Consider the following 21,213-nt stretch of genomic DNA (forward strand, 5'->3'; position numbering starts at 1 on the left):
AGTTTAGGATGCATGTTGTTATTTCCAAGGTAACCACTAAAAAACGAGCTGCATAATGCATTACAAGCTAATAAGGAAAAGAAATGGAATAACTGTTTCCTTTCTATTATGTCCCAAATAATTTAAATACTTTCAATAGCAAATTATTCAAGACTCTCAATTTGTGAAACAGTTGAGTTCCTATTAGTGTTGCTATAACCAAATCCCTACTACCATGTAATCTAATTTTTTTGGTATTTGATTTAGATTTTTAAAAAATATTCCAGGTTTTTAAAGATTTTATTTATTTATTTGAGAGAGAGAGAGAGATTGAGCACAGGAGCAGGGCAGAGGGGGGAGGGAAAAACAGACTCCCCGCTGAGCAGGGAGACCAATGTGGGGCTCAATCCCAGGACCCTGGGATCATGTCCTGAGCTGAAGGCAGACGCTTAACCAACTGAGCCACCCCCAGGTGCCCCACAGAGTTGTTTTTATAAAAGAGCAACTTCATAGGCTCAGACAAAAAGCACACATAAAATTTTACTCAATATTTTATTTGAACATGTTAAAGCTTAACTTTGTAGCCACTTTTACTCATTATCACTGAAATCTAACAAACTCCCATTGGAACTTATTTGCCGGTAGAAGGGATGAAACCAGAATGTTCAAGACATTCTAAAATTTTGAAAAAGAATCATGCATCCCACTGATCACCATGTGTGTCTCCCAAATGCTGCTCTTCCATAATCCCAGTCCTTGGTACTTCTTTCAATGCTGGGATTGTTGATTACTCTGATCCCATATTTCCTTCCTCTTTTCTCTTGATCCCTCACCTATGTATGTCCACAAAGCACTTAATACCATGGAAAGTTCAGGGTAGTTTTGCAGGAATTTTTGGTTTGTAGTCCATTAGTTTCTTAATGTCCCCAAAGAGCCATGCCCTCTGGTCCCAGGCAAAGCCTAAAGAAGTCAATTGGACGGAAATGGCTGCCCCTCTGTCATTCTGTGAAATTCCACCATCCAAGCTGGAGTTGGGGTTGGGTTGATTCCAGGTAAATCAATTACAGAAGTTGGGACTTGCTTGGTGCCAGCAGCAAACTTTGCTTAGTTTGATAGTAAATAAAACAAGTCATTCACATAAATTGAAAATTGAGGGGGTAAATGAAGCAGTGGCGATAGAAAGGGATCCTCAGAGACAGTCAGTGTTTCCTTGGTTTGAACTTCAGGGCCACACTGTTGATGCAAAACCTCTGACCACTAGGCCCAGGTCCATCAGGAAACACGTGGCCAAGATGGGCTTCACACTGCAAAGGAGAGATGCCTCTGTCATTTCTCCACTGAGACAAAGTTCTCTAGACAAACTAGACCGATGAACCCCACATGGCCACCCCACTCCAGTGTTTGTATGGGGAAAAAGTCCATCACAGCAGAATGCATGTAGGAAATGAAAGAACGCCGGGGCGCCTGGGTGGCTCAGTCGGTTGAGCACCCGACTCTTGGTTTTGGCTCAGGTCATGACCTCATGGGTTGCAAGATCGAGCCCCAAGTTGGGCTCCGTGCTCAGTGGGGAGTCTGCTTGGGATTCTTCCCCTCTTCCCCTCCCCCCACTCCCACAGTCATGCAAGTGTGCACTCTCTGTCTCTCTCAAATAAATAAATACGTCTTTAAAAAAAAGAAGTCAAAGAATGCAAGGCACAGTAGCGGTAAATAGCTATCAGTGAGAATGTGAGCAAGTTATTTAACTTAGGGCTTGATTTATTCATCTATAAAATGGGAACTAACAATTACACCTACGTAATAAAGCTTTTGTGATGATTAACTGATACAGTGCATGTAAAGCATTAATACAAAACCTAGGTAAGTACTCGATAATGTTGCAGCCAGTGTATTATCATGGTTTTTTGATGATGATAAGACTATGCTATGTTTATCTGCTTGCCTCTGGTGTTTTAAAAAACTAAAAAAGTAAGCATCCAAGGATATAAAAATGAGCCTGTTGTCTGGATTTAAGGCACCATCTCCTCCCAGACCCGCGGAAGGAATAATGTGCCAACATTCCCTGCAGCGTCCCTCTGACTTCTGGTGACATGCTGCAGAGTGGGAAGGAGGTGGAGAGATGCTGAGCACCCTGGGCCTTCCTGCTGTCTGTCCCCGTTCCAAACAATGTGCAGGGCCAACTCCTTCTTTCAGACCCTCACTCTGGCCCATCTCTGGAAGGCTAGAACCAGAAAAGGCTACTTCAAAGTGGCTCAGGAAGGTTCTTTCTCTTCCTTACGGTGCCCAGAATCATGGGAGAGAGGGATCAGAAGCAGCAAGCACAGAAACCCAGCGTGTTGTAGGGACAGAAGTACTCCCAGGTTTTAACACCACATAGGCTCTCTGTGGCACCTGGGCTGGGGCAGCATCGGGGAAAACCAAACAGACAAAACAACACAAAAAACCCCACCTGCTTGCAGACAACCTCGGTGCGAGTTAATCCTAATGAGGTGTCCACACGTCTCAGGATGCCCGCGTCCCTTTCATCAGAGCCAGACGCCCCGTGCACCTCCGAGAAGGCAGGCCACCCGGTGCCGGAGCAGTACTTTTTCTCGGAACTGTGGAAGACATTCACCAGTTTGCAGCTGCTAAGACGTTATTAACATACAAAGAGCATTTTATGCCCCAACTCATTTTTCTACCCAGCAGGGTCTGACCCCCTCCTCTCTCCTCTGCCAGATCGCCAGGCCAGTTACAGGAGCAATCCATTCCATGGGAACTTCGTCCACTGCACTTTCACTATTAAACACATCTCATCATCGTCAAAGGACCTCTTGTTCCTTTGATGCTGAAGGCCTCTCTCTCCGTGTCTGACAGGGACTGAAAAACACTAGGGGCTTTGTGACCTGTGATGCGTATTAGGAAACCCAGATCAAACCCAAGGGCTCTAAATGTAGGCAAGGGGGAAACGGAAATGAGACACTCGTGGTCACAGGAGGGCATGAGGGTCTGGGCCCAGCAGCCGGAGGCCTGATGAAATGCCCACTGTCAGCAGCGGGCCCTTTGGGTTACCTGCCTGCCTGTGTGGATTCCAAAGCTGCCTCTGCCATTTCTTAGCTGGGTGACACTGGGCAGGCTCCATACCCCCTCCAGGCCTCATCTGTCGCTGCCAGTGCAGGGACCCTTTTGGGCAAGGCCCACAGGAGCTAATGACGCCAAGGTGGGAGAGGGCCAGAAGGGCCGACCAAAGAGTGGGAGGGCAACAAGCGAATCCACTCACCACAGAACCACTCTCCACGTGCTCTGAAGGTGAGCTCCCTCAAATGGTACCAGGAAAATAGAGTGAAAGTTTTTTAATGGCAGGGAGACAGCTCTCTCTCTCTCTAAGGAAGAGGGAGAGAAATGCACTGTAAACTGCAAAAAACAAAAAACAAAACAAAACAAAACAAAAAACCCAAAAAGCTGAGCAAAGAGAAGGAAAAGTGGCAAATAATCAAATCCCGAGACTGAACACAGAAGGAAGCTCAGTTTAGTGCACAAACCCCAGAAGAAAGTCTAGTGTAATGCAGTCATTCTCAAACGTTTTCATCTCAAGACTGCTTTATACTAAAAAATTACTGAGGATCTCTTTTCTTTACATGAATTATGTGTATCACTGCTTAACAAATTAGAAATTATAACAGAATTTAAAAATATTTCTACGTTATTTTTTAAAATAATAAATTCATTACCTGGTAGCATAAATAACCTATTCTTCTGACAGATAATTATATTTTCCAAAATGAAACAAACATTTAGTGAGAAGAGTTGCAATGTTTTACAATTCTGCAAATCTCTTTAATGTCTAGCTTAAAAAAGGAAAGACCATTGACTCTTCATATGTGCTTCTACATTCAATCTGCTGCAATCTTATTTTGACTGAAGTATAGGAAGAGGATGTGGCCTCGTGGGCAGGCAGTTAGAAAAGAGAGGGCCTTGTAGATCCCCTAAAAAGGTCCCAGGAACTCCCGGGGTCCTCAGACCAGGCTTTTTGAACTTTGAGGAATAAGGGCCTTGACTTCCAAAAGGTTTGGGCATGAATCCGGGCTCTGATACATCTGTGTGACCTTGGCCAGTTATTTACTCTTTTAAAGCCTCAGTGCCCTAATGGGTAGAACTGTAATGGCCTTATTTCCTCACAAAGCTGCTGAGAGGGTTACCTGACATACTTTCTAGGTATAGTGTATTTAGCATGGTGTCAGATATATGGTACGTAAGTCAGTAGCTACAGTGTTTTTTAAACATCATTACTATTAATAACAGATATCCATGAAATTTGAGCAGCCGTGGGTCCAATTTTTTTTGCAACCCTTTTTGAAAGGGTTCAAAACTATTCATCCGAGCTACCCTGGCCCAGGGAAAAACATTTTAAGTGTCTTTTTATCACAGCCTTTCCACCCTTAAAGTTAGATGTAACTAGTGATCATTAAAGGCATTTTGATGGAGAATTATGAATATAATAAATTTTTTTTTTTTTAAAGATTTTATTTATTTATTTGACAGAGAGAGACACAGCGAGAGCGGGAACACAAGCAGGGGGAGTGGGAGAGGGAGAAGCAGGCTTCCCGCTGAGCAGGGAGCCCGACGTGGGACTCGATCCCAGGACCTTGGGATCATGACCCGAGCCGAAGGCAGTCGCTTAACCAACTGAGCCACCCAGGTGCCCCGAATATAATAAATTTTTTAATGAATGAATCTAAGGCTAATAAAAAGTCATTTAAAATGTTTATGGGAAACAATAAATCTTTATTGATGCAATATACAGAATCTGGAGATTTTACCAGGGAATATGAGAGGCCCATCATACATAATTTAAGAGTGGAAATCTAACTTTAAGGCCAGTTTGAAGTTCCAATATACATAGTTAAATGATTAGCAAGGCTCTCCCTTGGAAAACTGAAACCATACTGGATCATCTCTTTTCATATACACTTAGAGGTGGGTTTTTTTTAGTGTTTTTTGTTGTTGTTGTTGTTGTTGTTGTTATGTGTTTGTGTGTTACGTGTTTGCATGTTTGTTGTATGGTTATTTGCGTTGATTTTTCTTCATTTCTGGAAATTCCAGAGCCCCCAAAACCAATAGCAGAGGCACCTGGTGAGAATTGCCAACTCTATAACATCTTAGAAGAATCTCCATTCGTTTGGAGGAATGGGAACACACAAAAGGTTTTTCACCAATGTTACTTAGTTCCTTATAACATGCAGGACATCTGGATGTTATGTAAAAAGGCAAGTAATATCAGGCTCTCAGAGTCCCTCTATTCTGAGGAGATGTGGGAGCATGAGGTATGTGGCCCCACAGTCGATTTTAATAAACACTTCCAGAATTGGTATGGCAGGGGGAGAGGGGAAAGGAGAAGAAAGGGGAACCGCAGGAAGCGGGGGCAAAGTCACATGATTCCAAGGTTAATAAAGCAACAGACTGGAGTCCCCAGGGGAGCGATAATATCCTAAGAGTCTTCCTGACCTGGAAACCCTGGATCAGAGGCCTCTGGTTTGGAGAGGTGTGTCTCCCGGAACACGCACCATGGTGGCCGTGTGTGAAAGCAGTGTTGCAGGCAGCAGGAGCCCAGCGGCCCAGAGGCAGTGGTCCCACATCTACCTGACTCTTTCTGGGTTGACCAACGTTTTGCCTCATTTTGACTCTACCTATACAAGCATTTGAAGGAACGTTGACTTTTTCTCCACCCCTGCTCGCTATTATTAAGGCTGGAGACTGGAACAGTGGGGAGAGAGGGGAATGAGAGGTAAAACAAGAATATCTTCCTAAGACTATCCTCTTGAATGCGAAGCATGCTCAGGAATATAATCTCCACTTACAGATTCTCATTAACTAGCACACATTCACAAGAATTCCTCATTATCAAAGATTTATTCATATAGATAGCCTGAAGAAGGATCTATCTCTAAGAAGAATTGTTGCTCACGTGTACTGAGTGCTCAGCACATGCCAGGCACGGCACGGGTGCTTTCGCATGAGTTACCTCGTACCTCAGTTGATCCTCTCACAGGTTTCTGAAGTCATGCGACTTCACGGGTGAGGAAACCAAGGCATGGACTGGTTAAGAGACTTGCCCAAGGTCACACAGCAATGGAGCCGCGATGTATACCCAAGCACCCTAGCCACTCTCCTATACCATCTCTCCTATAAACAAATACAGCTTTAAGAAGAGTATATTCTGGAACATAAGAGATTCTTACAAATATATTCTTATTTCTCCCAGTCTCAGTTACAGTAGCAACAGCAGTAGCAGGAAAATGGAACAGAAACTTACTCCAAAGTCCCTAAGAAAAGAAAATAGAAACTTTCCAACCAAAACTAAATGATTAAAAAAGAAACAAGTCAGCTGGTGAACTGGCAGCTCAGTACACTGGCCTTTGGTAAACGGGCTTTGGAGAATCGGCTGGTTCTCCTATTAGTCTTGGCTGCTTCACCATCTCCGCGACCTGCAGTTGTGGTCACTCAACTTCCTTAATTTGGACTAGCACTGTGCTAATACAGTAGCCACTGGTCACATGTGGGCTTTTAGGTTTAAATTAGTTAAAATTGAATAAAATTAAAGATTCATCTTCAAGCAGCATTTTGAGTCCTCAAGAGCCACATGTGGCTACCATATTGGATAGAGCAGATACAGAACATTTCCATGATCATAGAATTCTCTACTGGACAGAGCTTTGCACTCTGGTCTCAGGTCCCTCCCTGCTCCAGCATTCTGAGACTCCATGACTGACTGCTGTGGTGAGGGATGGTGGGCACTAGGTAGGAAAAGGTCTCAACTTTGCTAGTGCAGAAACCGGAACACCAATAAAGTCAAAAAATGAAGAATGCAAATTAGAAGAATGCTCTTACAAGAGTGACTTCTCATCTTTTGTTTTCACAGTCCAAAGATAGAAAAGAACATCTATCTGGTTACCACAGTGTAACAAGGCGGTACACCATGGTACACCTTTTTTGACTAAAAGCAGGCTGGCCACCTCAAGGTCCTAGTTCTCCTTAACAGAACCAAACGTCAAGGAATAACTAATGTCTCAGAAATATGTGTCCCACATTTTACTTTGTTAAGATTAACCTGCTTCTCTTAGTTTTCACCAGGCCATCCCGGGCCGACCGCTACCTTAGATGTCTCCTTACCAGCCACTGACATAGTGAATGAATCTGAGCAAAGACCTGCCCTTCCGTAAGCATGAAGGGAAATCAATCCTAATTGTTCCTCATCCTTGCAGGCAGGGACTGGCTTTCCAAATTCAGCCCACATTAGCAGCCAGCAGCCCAAGAAAGCCCAGTCTGCTCAAAGCCCAGAGGACGTAATGAAGCGCTGCCTAATGGAAGATTCACAGAGCTGGCTTGATTTATATTTTATTCTAAACCAATTTAGAGTTGATGCAGAAGAAAGGAAAACATCTTTGAAGTCCTGTTTTCAGAACTTCAAAGATATTTTCCTTTCTTCTTCATCGAATCTACTTTTTTTAGACTGTTTCCGTCATGTCTAAACAAAAAAGCCTTTGTTGAGAGATTTCAGATCCTGATTGACTTAAAAGAGGCTTTGAAATCAAGGGACAATTAAATTTACTTTTAGCTATATAGAAGGGGGCATGGTATTCACTACTGTCAAGCACTGTGGGGAATCTATCCTCATAAAATTCTACATTTCCCAAATTAAATTATAAACCCATTTTCCCTTGGAGAGAGATAGTTTCAATCATATGGCCAAGCAAATACTATTATGGTTTAGATTTCTTTAAATACTTTCCCAGGAAAATATTCTAATAGCATTATCTTAAGGTGCCTACGAAGTTTTATTTGTTTGCTATTTCTCAGGGATACGGGAAGAAAGAATATAGGCTAAGAAGTCTCGTTAACTGCCGTAAATGCTGGAAATAATCAAGACGGGCAAGTATTTTATAGAAATAGCTCTCCTGATAGCAGCTATGCCAAATGAGGAGGGCAATTAAAAACAACACGGGCATGTATTTATCCCAGGCTTCGAATGAGACAGAGCTGTAAGAAATCTGGAGGTCCATTCTCCTTCAGTCCCTCTCTCGATCCTTACCTGAAGAGTGGGCTGTCACAGCACACACAGTGATACATTCCTGATTCCTTGTTATTCAGATAGACCCCACTGAAAGGCTGAAAGTAAATTAGACATATCAGGTACAGGCTTCTCATAACACCAGCAGGAGATGATACAGCAGATTTAAATCCAAGATTCAGTCCCCAAATAAAGGAATTTTTGTACTAATTGGACAAAGTGTAAATATCACTGGAGAGGAAATCATAACCTGCCCAATGAAGCAGCCTTGTAGGCTTATCACAACCCGGCCTAAGTGCCAAATATTCAAATTATGACATTAATAATGCTTTGTATTTATACAGCACCTTTCATCCAAGAACATCAAAGTCCATGAAAAAGTGAGCGAACAGTCCTCTGGATTGTGTAAGATTTCAGTCTTCATCTCAAAAGAGCTAATACAATAGGAATCCAGTCCACTGTCTAAAACACTGTGAAATCTCCAATTAAAGATAGAATATAAATACATAAAAAGCACAGCTCTGTGGGCTCGTGGCTGTGCCTTTAACATGCCTCACGTCGTGGTGTTTAGGACACAGCATACTTAATAAATGTTTAAATAATGAGTTAGATTATCCCAGTACCGAAGTTACTACTTAGATGAAATTACTTCATTAACTGTGGCTTAAAGAGTCTGTAGGCTTTCAAAGGTCTCCCAAGAAGAACACAGGAGACTTGAGGCAATGAGTCTGCCAAGTCAGTACCTTGCAAAATGCTATTTTGAAAACTGGATTTCATTGTTAAAAAAGAAACAAAGATCTTCTTGCCCAATTCCTTTTGTTAAAGTAAATTAAAAGGAAAAAAAAAAAAACCAATAAACCAACCACGGAAGATCCATAACCAGAGCCTGGTGGCAAGCACTATCCCATTTCACGGGATGAAAGAGAAGTAATGCACAGAATGGGTCACCAAGTCACAGAACTGACTTAGGAAATAAGCTGGACTCTTCTGCCCTTTCTAGATTCCCCAACTCAACAAATTCACAGGTCAAACATTCAAATTCCCTGTAGTAGTATTAACAGCACATTTTCAGCAAGCCACATAATGGACAATTTCAAAATAACCCACTGAGCCTACCATCTGGGCACACTTGGATGTTTTCTCTCTTTAAAGACTCTAAACTTAGCTGCAGAAATCTGAACAGTAGTAAGCTGATCTTTTTATGGCCTGTCCCCCTGCATGCCGGCTCCCAACCTTGGCACGGATCGGCATCTGCCATGAAGTTTCACATCCCTCCCACCTGGGCTGACGAGACACACGTGCCAAAAGGCTACCTGTCCTGAAGCTGATCTGGAAAGCCTACTCATAGGATCCAGACAGTCTGATCAAAATCAAAATATAATTATGTCATTGCAGGGGACAGGTGAAGTAACAAGTAACAAGCAACAGGTATCCCAGTAAAAAAATAAATAAATAAAAAGGAATCCTTAGCTGAGGCATTTTTATGAAGTGACATCTATCCACTGCGTCCTAGACTGATTTCCTGATGTCTCCCTCCTCCTCCCTCAATTCTGCAGAAGTCCTATCATTTATTTAGAGCCAAACTCAACTTCTTTCTCAATTGTTCATTCTCATATTTACTTGAAAACCTAGTATGTACCCAGTGCTGGTCTGGGTGCTAAGGTTACAGAGATAGGGGGAAAAACCAGGAACTGAACTGGCCAGCACCCTAATCTTGGACTTCCCAGCCTCCAGAACTGTGAGAAATAAATGTCTGTTGTTTAAGCCCCTTAGTCTGTGGTATCCTGCTACAGTGGCCCGAAGGCAGTCTGTCTGGACCAATGGGACTTCTCCCTCCTTTGGTCTGGTCAATACAACATACCTGTTGGAAACAGATGGCACACTCAAAGGGGTGATTTGCAGATAATTTCATACAGAACGATTTACAAAGGTGGGGACAGGGCCAGTGGAAACTAGCAAGGGAGGGTGAAGCACTCGGAGGGCCAGTGGCTCTGAGAACACCCCACCCCTACTAGGCCCGTGGGACAAAGGAAGAGGCAGTTACCAGAGCCTGTAGGTGAGGGCAGCCTGCGGGAGCTACAGCCTGCACTAGAGGACCCTGGATCCTATTTCTCTGTTGTGTCCTCTGACCTTGCTAGCATCATCCACTGGCCAAACCTGAGCAGTAGTCAGAAGGGAAGGGAGCATGTTATTCTTCCCAGAGCAGAGTGAAGCATGTGGAGAGCAGATCTGTAGGGGACAGAGAGGAAGGCCTGCAGGAAACCGGCCTTCTACTGATACTTGACTTTTAGCTGTTGTGCAACCAGGCTATAAACTCCTTTGTTGTGTCTAGTAGAGTGCACATGTTTTTATTGCTGCCCGATCAAAACATGTACAACTGAATTCTTAAGTTTGAGTCACCAAACAGAAAGCTGAGATGTGTTACTTCCCTTTCGTTAGCCAGGCTTACAGTTGGTTCTGCAATATTCTAAAAAGTTACATGTGGAAATGGATCAACTGAAAGGGATTTATAACATTACTTAAAATAATGGATGATGCTCATTTTGTAAAATGGCCAAATGCACAGAGTATACTGCACCATCTGTTTGCGAATCCCACAGATTTATTCTCCTCAACATCTGTCAGCTCATCTCCAGGCTCTGTACATATACCAAACCCCGCCCGGCTGTGTCCCTGAGAAAGGGCTGGCTTAAATATTCTGGGATACACCCAACTGCACACAGAGCATCACACGTGGCTCCCCCAACCATTTGCAATAAATGACTGTGTCTCTTTTCCCATGAAGGATTATTAAAATCCCACCCACAGGAGGTTTTAAAAAATACCAGTACTTTACAAGACTCTATTGGGATCTGCTGGCCTAACGACTTCAGCATCAGAGAAGCTGAGGGTTCACCATGATGATAAGGCCACGTGCACAGGGACAGTTGTCTGGACTTTGCAGGGACTGCTGAAGAAAAGATATAAATACTCTACAACTTTGCAAAACCACCGTGGTCCACTCCGTGGGGTCTCCTTCACAAATGAAAATGTCTAATAACCACGTTCAACAGCTCTATTCCAAGGGTTATATTTGGGTCTAAGATAGACGACTTGTGAAGAAACACTGTGTTGGGAAAACAGAACTATGAGGAACCACTGAGGACAATTCCCTCCAGAAATGAACAAAGCTGAGCTTGTTGAATGCCATTTAAATAATGTTTGCGCCTCTCAGCCTGCACTCATTCAATATTCACAAAAATTTACTCTCTGAGTGCAGACTCTAGCTGGGCACGATGTTAGGTGCCAGGAATGTCCCAACAATGGCAAATGCTCTAAAGGGAGAGTGCTGGGAAAAGCAAGCCCGGCTTGGGGCCAAGCACATGGGATTGCAGCTGAGGGAGGAGGTATGTCTGAATGAACAGGGCAAGGTGAGGGGAGAGAAGAAGGACGCAGCAGGCAAGGGCCTTAGGGAGAAGGGAGCCCAGGGTGTTTGAGAGCTGAAAGAAGGGCAGTGTGGTCGAAGTGTGGAGACAAAGAGGAAAAATAGCCAGACTGAGGATAGGGGCAGAAGGCAGAGGGCAGAGCCTGTAGGGCCTAATAAGCCGTTTGTAAACTTTTTTCTTTACCTTGGAAGTAGTGGGAAACCACTGAGGGATTGTTAGCAGTGGAGGGATGTGGTTGGATTTGTGTTTTTTAGATCTCTTCTGTCTTTTTTTTTTAAATATTTTATTTATTTGACACAGACAGAGAAAGAGAGAGAAAGAGAGAGCGCGCACAAGGCACAAGCAGGGGGAGCGGGAGAAGGAGAAGCAGGTTCCCTGTTAAGCAGGGAGCCTGATGCACCAGGATCCTGGGATCATGGCCTGAGCCAAAGGCAAACGCTTAACCGCTTAACCGACTGAGCCACCCAGGCACCCCTCTTTGGCAGCCTTGTAGAGAACGGCAGCCAGAACAGCCTGAGGCTGCCACACGCCATCCACCCAGCAAGAGGCAGGGGGAAACCTGGGGCAGCGTGGAGGCAAGATCGGGCAGAGAAGCAGAGCAACTGGAAGGTTATTGAGGGGGCAGAAGAGGCGGGCGAGGCGAGGGAGGGGAGGCATCCGGGGCCTCCTACCAGTGGATGGGCAGCGGTGCCTGAGAGGGAGAAGCACAGAGGAGGACCAGACTGGCAGAGCAGATGCAGATGAGTGGGCTTCTGTAGCTACACCTGTCCCAACCCGCCCTCCTGCCACCCCCGACCCATCCAGTCACAAAACTGTCACGGGCGCAGCTTACCGCTTCGGTTCCTTTTTCTCTCGTAACATAGAACTGCTCTGGAGTCAGCTTCTTTTGCCATTCACTCTTGGTGAGAGACGGCCCATGCTTTGGGAGAGACCCTGTGTGGTTCAAGAGGAATTTTAAAAAATTAAAACAAAAAGGCACAATGACGTTTTTTCTTCAGCTTTTCTCCTGAAGTGCATGACCCCCCAGCAGAACAAGGCTGTCCCCTCCCTCTCCTACATCTTCCTTCACAGGGACCAGAAAGCCCCAGTACAAAATGCTTCAATTGACTCATCAGTTTAACAAGAAAGGAACAGCAAGCAGCCAGCCAGTGTTCCAGTCCCACTGGGGTACAGAAGCTCAAGAGGCAGCTCAAATATGAAATAATGCAGAATAAATTCTCCTCAGGTACCCGGGGGTAGAAATTGATCCTTCTTCTATGACTACGTTCAGAGGAGTATTTCCCGTCAGGATACATCTGGGAGTAGCTGAGTGATTGGAGAGGAAAGAACCTTGAGCTAGTGGGTTATTAAACTCTTCTCCTTCGCTGGTTTATAAAAATCTCTCTGATTTTGTTTGTCAACGGAGGTCTTTATTAAAAAATCTTCTTGTGTGGAAAAAAGAAGAGACTAGCCAATGCCCTTAAAAGGAAACGGAGACCTACCAGAATCTATTCTTATGCTTCAATCTTACTACTTTTACTCCAGTGAGTGTAAACAAAGCAAGTAGGACAATACTCCTTTTAGCCAAAGGGGAGTAGGAAGCCTGACATATATAATCAATGTTTCAATCATCCAACACGAAGAATTGGAAAGGATTTTATAATCTGTCCACCTCGACTTACAAGTGAGAACACAGAGGCCTGGAGGCTTAGTGACCTGATCACAGCAACATAGATGAAAGGTCAGACACTTGTGGTATCACCACCAAATATGAAACATGTCTGAAAATCGTACTTGATATTCACTTTTGGTTACCAAAAGGTCCTAAATTATCTTTCAGGTAAGGAAAGACTACTGTCTTCATTGGTAGCTCATAATACTATACAATATGGTATGTTCAGTATTGTATATTGTTGATTGCTTATAGTTGTTTACATTTTATTAAAAGGTTTTTAATCTGTTAAATATATTAAAAGTTGTCCTTTCTTAAATACTTTTTACAAGGCTATGGGGATTTCTTGTTTACTCTGGAAATGCACCTCTGCAATTGCCTATGAAAATAGAGCTCAGGTACACACTATTTTTCTGGAACTCATTTCTTGGGGAGCAAAGCAGAATGTATTTATGTGACAATTATTGCTGCTCAGTGGCTTTCAGAGTTACCAGGCAGAATGCCAAGTAATAAATGGACAAGGAATGATAAACCTTTTATTTTTATTTTTTAAAAAGATTTGATTTATTTATTTGACAGAGAGAGAGCCAGAGAGCACAAGGCGGGGGTGGGGAGGGGGAATGGCAGAGGGAGAAGGAGAAGCAGGCAGCAGGGCTCCCCTCCGAGCAGGAAGTCCGATGCAGGGCTCGATCCCAGGACCCTGGGATCACGACCTAAGACGAAGGCAGATGCCCAACTGACTGAGCCACCCAGGCGCCCAGAATGATAAACCTTTTAAAAAATCTTTATAATCACTAAAATTATAAGTGACTCAAGCAAGAATCATCAGGGAATTCTAAAACCCTGGGTGGGAAACTGCTGAAGAATGGAAGAGTCACACATTTTCAAAATATTATTAATTACAAAGGAAGAAAATGTATCTTTACAATGGAAAAATGTACAAGTGACCACCTTAACCAAGTAAGCCAAGTAAGCATGACCAACAGTGGGGCAAGCCGACATCGCGTGCCTCTGGGTGTGACGCACTGAAGACACAGCACCCTCCCTCCCCCCACTGCACTGCATCCATTCTCAGAGTCCACTGAGGACTTCTCGGTAAAACCTAGAACACCTCATCCTTCTCTCTCACTTCTCTGTAGTATTGACACTTGACATTCTTCTGTGGTAGCTTTTATTTCCCTTGGTCTCCATGGTGCCCAATACTCGTCTCTCCTGTTATTCCCTTTCAGCGTCCTTCCTCAGCCCCACTTCTTCTAGCCATCCCTGGAATACTGGTGGTTTTCGGATGAATCTATCGTCCTAGGCTCGCTTCTATTACCACACCACACCTGCCCCTTGGGTGATTTTATCCAATGAGTAGCTTACAGTACTATCCACATGATGAGACTCCCAAATCTATTTTACCCTCCATCCTAGATCTCTGCTGAGTTCTAGATCCATATATAACCACACCTGGAGACCTCCACGAGGATGTCCCGTTTCAAACACCACACACAGAAGGACTTCGTGTATCTCCCCTGCCCCAACCCAAATCTGCCCCTCCTCTCATGTGTTCTCATTGACCCCATGCTTCAAATCAGAATGCCAGGCCATCATGCATGACTCTTCCCTTTTCCTTGCACCAAGCCCTGTTGCTTCTACTTCCTAAATAACTCTAGGATCTGCTCATTCTCACTTCTCTGCCACTACCTTGGGTCAGGCCACCATTAACTCCAGTATAGATGATCACAAAAGTCTCCTAATTTTTATGCTCTCCCCTGTTTGTACCACTTCTTTTTTCTCACTGCCCAAACTGTTCAATGTTGTCACACTGAAATGAGAAAATATGCCATGTGAATACCTAGGAGAAGAGCATGTTGGCAAGAGAAAAAATTAGTTGGGTGTGCCTGGCATGTTTGATGAATAGCAGGAAGGCCAGGGGGAATGGGTGGAGTGAGCAGGAAAGTTATTAGAAGTGAGAGCAGTGGGGCGCCTGGGTGGCTCAGATGGTTAAGCGTCTGCCTTCGGCTCAGGTAATGATCCCAGGGTCCTGGGATCGAGCCCCACATCGGGCTCCTGGCTCAGCGGAGAGCCTGCTTCTCCCTCTCCCTCTGCCTCTCTCCCTGCTCAAGCTCTCTCTCTCTCTCTGTATCTCTGTGTCTCAAATGAATAAATAAAATTAAAAAAAAATAAGAAAACATTAAATGCTTTCTTAAAAAAAAAAAAAAAAAAGAAGTGAGAGCAGAAAGCTAATGCAGGTGGGGGCAGACCAACAAGGGTCTTGAAGGCTACCCTAAGGATGGTGGCTTTTATTCTGAGTGTGGAAGTCATTGGAAGGTAAGCAGGGGCATGACATGACCTAGCATATTTAAAAGGATTCCTGGCTGATATACTAAAAGAAATTGAAGGAGGCCAAAGTTTGCAGCAGGGCACCTAGGACAGAGGGCACTTTAACAACCTGGCTGAGAGATGGAAGAGTTCTGCATCAGGGTGGTGGCAGTAGTCAAGCTTAGAGGGGTCACACACCAGACGTATTCTGATGGCAGAGCTAGAGGATTTGCTGACAGAGCGGATGTGAAGTACATGAAAGAACATGGTCAAGGGGCACTACTCCAAGTTCCTTGGTCTGAGCAGTAGAAGATGGGGAAGCCTACAGAAGGAACAGGTTTGGAGGCTTGTTAATAAAAATTCAGTATTTTCAAAATTCAATGTTCAGTTCAATATTCAAATGGAGATGTCAAGTAGGCAGTTGGATACATAGATTTAGAAACTGGGGAGAAGTCCAAGGTGGAGATGTAAATTTGGGACTCCTCGGTGTTACGATATTATTTAAAGCCATCAGCCTGGAAGATTCCCAAGTCAGTGACTGTCAAGAGAACAGAGAGGCCCAAGGGCTGGACTTGGAGGGATTCCAAGATACACAGGTTGAGGAGATGGAAACAAGCAGACAGAGAGGCAGGAAGAATACTGCAAGAATGTGGTGTCCTAGACAGAGATGACTAATAATTATCCATTGGGTTTAGCAATATGGTGGTCAGCGGTGCCCTGAAAAAGCAGTTTAGGTGGAGGAGTGGGTGCGCGTGTGTGTGTGAATCTGACTGGAATAGATTTGATACAGAATAGGAAGAAGGAAAGGGAGACAGTGCAAACAGGTAAGTCCTTTCAGGAGTTCTGGAGGTACCTGGAAGGGGAAGTGAGATGAAGAGCATTTTTTAGGATGAGAAAGATCACAGTATTCTAGTATGCTGCTGGGAACGATCCAGTGAAGAGGATAAATTGGTCATTTAGGAGAAAAAGGCAAGAGCTGTGGAGCTGTTCTTAAGCTTGACCTTGGGTAGATGAAATATGGGAGGCCAGTTAAATTGTGAAAATTTTATTGACTGTATAAGCTTTAGATAACTATCAAGGTAACAACAGAAATTTCACAAAGCAATGCCAGCTTAACCACCAGCTGAGTGGTGGGAACACTGAAATCTTTTCAGGCTGACTTAGCAGGGAAAGATGTTTTTGCTGTTTTAACAGCTAGTGGGAGGGGCACCTGGGTGGCTCAGTCGGTCAGACTCTTGACCTCAGCTCAGGTCTCGACCAGGTCGTGAGTTCAAGCCCTGCGTTGGGCTCCACGGCGAGGAGGATTGGAACTGGTTTTAACGGATGTGAACCATGTGTTGAATCATAAGGGAAGTGGAAGGCATTCCATTTTAGGCACTTTAAAAGACCGAGAGATGTGTATATTTTGTAAGCCTTCAAAAAAGGGCAAGATCCAAAATTTGGCCAGAGCCAATGTGTCAGCATGACCTAAGCTGGGATCGGTCACACAGAGGCCACCTCATACAGTGAAAAAAAGGAAGGCAAGAGCATGAGCAGGATTTGCTAGTAGGATTTGATTCCTCCTCCCAGAATCTAAACTGGTTTTGAGGGGAATGTGTGTAACCTGAACCCTGGCTATCACTGACATCTATTAAGGAAAGGGGTAACAGCGCACCATGATAAAATACTTTCTTTACCCTGCAAGTACCTGTCCTGCCATGTCACTCCACCTACATTCTTGGCTTTGGCAAACATCTTGCCTTATTTTTATGGATTTCTAAGAGGAAAACTGACTCTTGGTCCGAAGATTGGGAATTATAATCTGGAAAGCTGCTATTATCTTCCCTTCTCCTTTTGGGGAGGAAGTGGAATGGATTAGAGGGGAAAAAAAAAAACTGGATTGTCTCCTGGAAGCATTGTCCTTAGTGTCCTTCCATATGCAATATGATAAAAGAGTTGACACGAGAAAGTGGGAATTCAAGAAGAGCTAAAATTCAGTGGGACTCCCACACTTCAGCTTTGAACCTAAAGTCTGAGTCCCGGATGAGACCCCAGCTCCCTCTCCAATTGTTCTGTATTTTACTACACCTATTAGAGTGACTACTTGTTTTCAGATACTCCCCTCCTCCCTCTTTTTTTTTTTTTAGCTTAAAATTTAAAACTAATACTTAAATTGTTAGATGGAAGAATTACTCCTTCATCTAAATCAGAAAGTACATTTTTCATGGCTCCGCTAATCCTTATCAGTATGTCCCTTTTATACTATGTGTATGAAAGGTTTCATAGGTGGGTAACCATGTTCAGACTAGTTGCTCTCTGAGCACCAACTGTGCAAAATTTAACTGTAAATCTGCCAGCCTGGAAGACTCTGTCAAGAGAAGACAAACTCTGCCTCGATAGCAAAATGACCAGTGGTCAGCTAGGTGCTCTCAGGTCAGCATATATGTGGTCTGCACCACTTACAGAGGTTTCTGTAACCACGGTGTTATGGGCTGAACTGTGTCCTCCCAAAATTCGTATGTTGAAGTCCCAAACCTCAGCACCTCAGAATGCAACTGTATTTGGTGATATGGCCTTTAAAGAGATAAGTAAGGTCAAACGAGGTCATATGGGTAGGCCCTAATCTATTTGGCTGTATCTTGGAGATGGGACTTTTAAAGAGGTGATTATGTTAAAATGGGGCCGTAAGAATGGGCCCAATCTGACCAGTATCCTTATATGAAGAAGAAGAGACTCTAGGGATGTGTGAGCAGATAAACGGCCATCTGCAAAACAGAGAGGCCCCAGGAGAAACCAACCCTGCTGATACTTTGATCTTGAACTTCCAGCCTCCAGAATGATGAGAAAATAAATTTCTGTGTTTCAACCTTCCAGCCTGTGGTGTTTTGTTGGGGCTGTTCCAGCCAACTAATATACTATGCTTTAGGAAACAACTAAATTCTGAATGAAAATTGCATCATGAGTAAATTCTGCACGGTTTTACCAAACAGCAATTTGGTACCCGAACATACGACACACAACAAGTGAGAATTTAGGAATGAGTAAGGTTACTTGGCCAGCAGTGGCCAGAGAGGATTCTGCACTGGTCCTCCCATCCTTTTGTGCATGACTGAGGTGTTTCCTGTCCTGAACCCACATCATCTGCACCTTGAGTTGGTCCTTTTGGGGCCACACGTCTTCCAGATTCCCTCTGCATTCTCTTGCTATCTTCACTATCAAAAGACTTGGGTGCTCTGCTATTGTACTAGATAGCTACACAGCTTTCCTTTGAACTAGGCTTTGAAAAACTCAGTCCTTTGGCTTCCTTTCTTTCTTTGTGCTGTGACTTGCACAGGCTGTCTTTCTTCTTGGTCACGTGTTTCCTGAGGTGGGCTTACATCTTCTCATCTTCTCATCTTTAAAGAACACCCTCTCTTGGTCATATGGTCACCTACCGGTTATCTCCTTCTGGTTTTGCTAACCTTTCCGGCCACAGCTGCTATACTGCCAAGTGTCACACACAAACAAGTCTTGTTTCAATAAATACTTGTTGAGACTATCTATTATGAACTGGCACAGAACGAATCCCCAGCCCACTCTAATTTGCAGACTAGTCTTCTTTCCCACCCCAGTGACTGGACTGGTTGAAGCAATGCTCAGGATGGTTTCTTAGTTGAGTATTTCTAGAGTGTTTTCCTGAAACAACAGTTTTCTCCAGGATACTCCTTACTTTCCTCTTTCAGTCTCGACTGAGAGACTGAGCATTGACTTTGCTCTTGTTAATCTTGACGACAAAATCATAGGGGTGGTACCTCTCGCATATCAGAAACCTTAGTGCTGTGGAACTGTCCTCCATCACTATCAACATCTTCTCGTTTCTCTTTCAACCTTCCCTAAGTCTATAACATAGGTTAAATGTAGCTGCGCTTTTGTCCTTTCCATTTATTTATGTAATTTTATAATTAACATTTATTGTGTGCTTACTAACTGCCAATCATTGTGATGAAGCATTTTAATTTTTTTTCATTTATTCTGTACAACCCTATTATTATCATTATCCTTATTCCATATAAGAAAAAAACAGGTTTAAGCTTACCAAGTTTAGGACGTACCCAAGTTTAGAACGTGCCCAAAGACATAGAGCCAGTAAGTGGCACTGTCAACACCAAAGCCCTTAGCCACCAACTACTACCTATCTATACTTTTTAATGGGTGCCTAATAGTTTGCTGAATTGAACTTTTCTGGTTTACTTAAGCATTCCTTAACTGATGGACATTTGGGTTATAGCCAGTTTCTGGTTCTTAAGAGCAGGGCTCTTAAAAACATCTCTGTACACATAGTTTCGTTCTTTTAAATCAGTTCCTTAGAATAAGGAAGGGAGACACCCCCGGGGAGGGGGTGTCTGATAAGTTACACAGCTCCTGTTATGTACTGGAGTTTGGCCAAATTTTAAATGCTGCTGAAGAACTTCTGATCCTAAGGCAATTCATTAGGCTATTTCTGACACCACCAGTACAACCATAAAAGACAAGTTTCCATTGAAACCACTATCCTATAAAGGGGAATGAGGAGAGCTCCAGCCCACAAGTATGATGTTTCCATCCCCTGTGGTTCTCAGAAAACCAATGCTTGGCACAGAGTAGGTATGCAACAAATATCATCAGATTGGCTGACTACTACACCAAGAGGTGCTGAAGGCCATGACTGGAAGTCATGTTGGATCAGCCACTACTCCACACTGCCTGTGCTTTTATTTATTTAAAACATTTTGAAAACCTCAGGGGATAAAAAGAAGTCCAAGCGACTGGATACATTTTCAGAGGAGATAGGTATCTTCACATTTCTTCAATGGATACATAACACAATCGGATTCAGAGATGGGACAGCGGGGCAGTTGCCCATGAAGCCAATGCACAGGGAGCACTAAATTACCCTGAAATATATCTGAAATACAGGGCCATTGACACAGGTCTCCCCAGGTGACTCCATACTAAAAGGTGAAAGGCAAATGTGCCACAGTCCAACAGAGGAGCCAAAGGCATTTCGAAGAAACACACACACACACACACTTCCCTGGTCTGTCTCATAGCCAATGACGAACAATGATTATCAGTCTAAAGGGGAACTAGTTATTAGCCCACACGTCTCCCTGGGTCCGGGACACACACATAGAAACAGCAGGGCAAGAATTAAATCCACAGGAATCCAAAGTCTGAACTGCTTGCTTCTCACCTAGGAAAAGAAGCACGCACAATTTAAGAGGGGGACAGTGTAACGGACCACAGGCCATTACAGGAGGGAGCGCGCGGTGTCTGGTCGCTGACCCAACCACCGCGACTGTTCACCTGGAGTCCGGGGATAAGAGCCAGGGGCTCCTGAGCCCGACATTTTACGGGGGGGGAGGAAATCAGTAACAATCGCCCACACCTCTCTAAATGTACAACCCACCGTCCAGGACCGCAAGGAGGGGCGGACACGGGCGCACCCAAATAGCTTCTCGAGAAGGAAGCGCCAGGTGCAGAACCAGCGCTCGGGCCCTCTAGTCCAGGCAGGTGAAGTAAAACCGAAAGCCAGGAGGCGGCGGCGGGGCCTGCGCGGCCCGCGTCCTACCTGCGTCGTCGGGACTGGCCCCCGCGCCGCCTCTGCCCGCTGGGCCCCCCACGGCCCGCAAGGGCGCCCCTCGAAAGGGCAAACCCCTGAACGCACGGAGCAGGCGTGCCATGACGCCGCACGCGTGGCCCCTCAGAGCCGACGCACACCGTCCCCGCGCGCCCCGCCTCCCTCCCCGCGCGCCCCGCCTCCCTCCCCGCGCGCCCCGCCTCCCTCCCCGCGCGCCCCGCCTCCCTCC

General features: G+C 44.5%; 1 protein-coding gene across 1 annotated transcript; it reads right to left on the minus strand.

The window, feature by feature from the left end:
- Nucleotides 1-491: 491 nt before the first annotated feature.
- MSRB2 (methionine sulfoxide reductase B2) lies at nucleotides 492-21,135 on the minus strand. Its single transcript, XM_021696752.2, has 5 exons — nucleotides 20,976-21,135; nucleotides 12,281-12,381; nucleotides 8,045-8,121; nucleotides 2,426-2,573; nucleotides 492-1,283 (listed from the first exon to the last, which is right to left on the minus strand). Exons 1-5 carry the CDS (start codon nucleotides 21,085-21,087, stop codon nucleotides 1,179-1,181), a joined length of 543 nt encoding a protein of 180 aa, XP_021552427.2. The 5' UTR covers nucleotides 21,088-21,135; the 3' UTR covers nucleotides 492-1,178.
- Nucleotides 21,136-21,213: the final 78 nt, after the last annotated feature.

Source organism: Neomonachus schauinslandi, chromosome 5, assembly GCF_002201575.2.
Source record: "Neomonachus schauinslandi chromosome 5, ASM220157v2, whole genome shotgun sequence".
NCBI lineage: Eukaryota > Metazoa > Chordata > Mammalia > Carnivora > Phocidae > Neomonachus > Neomonachus schauinslandi.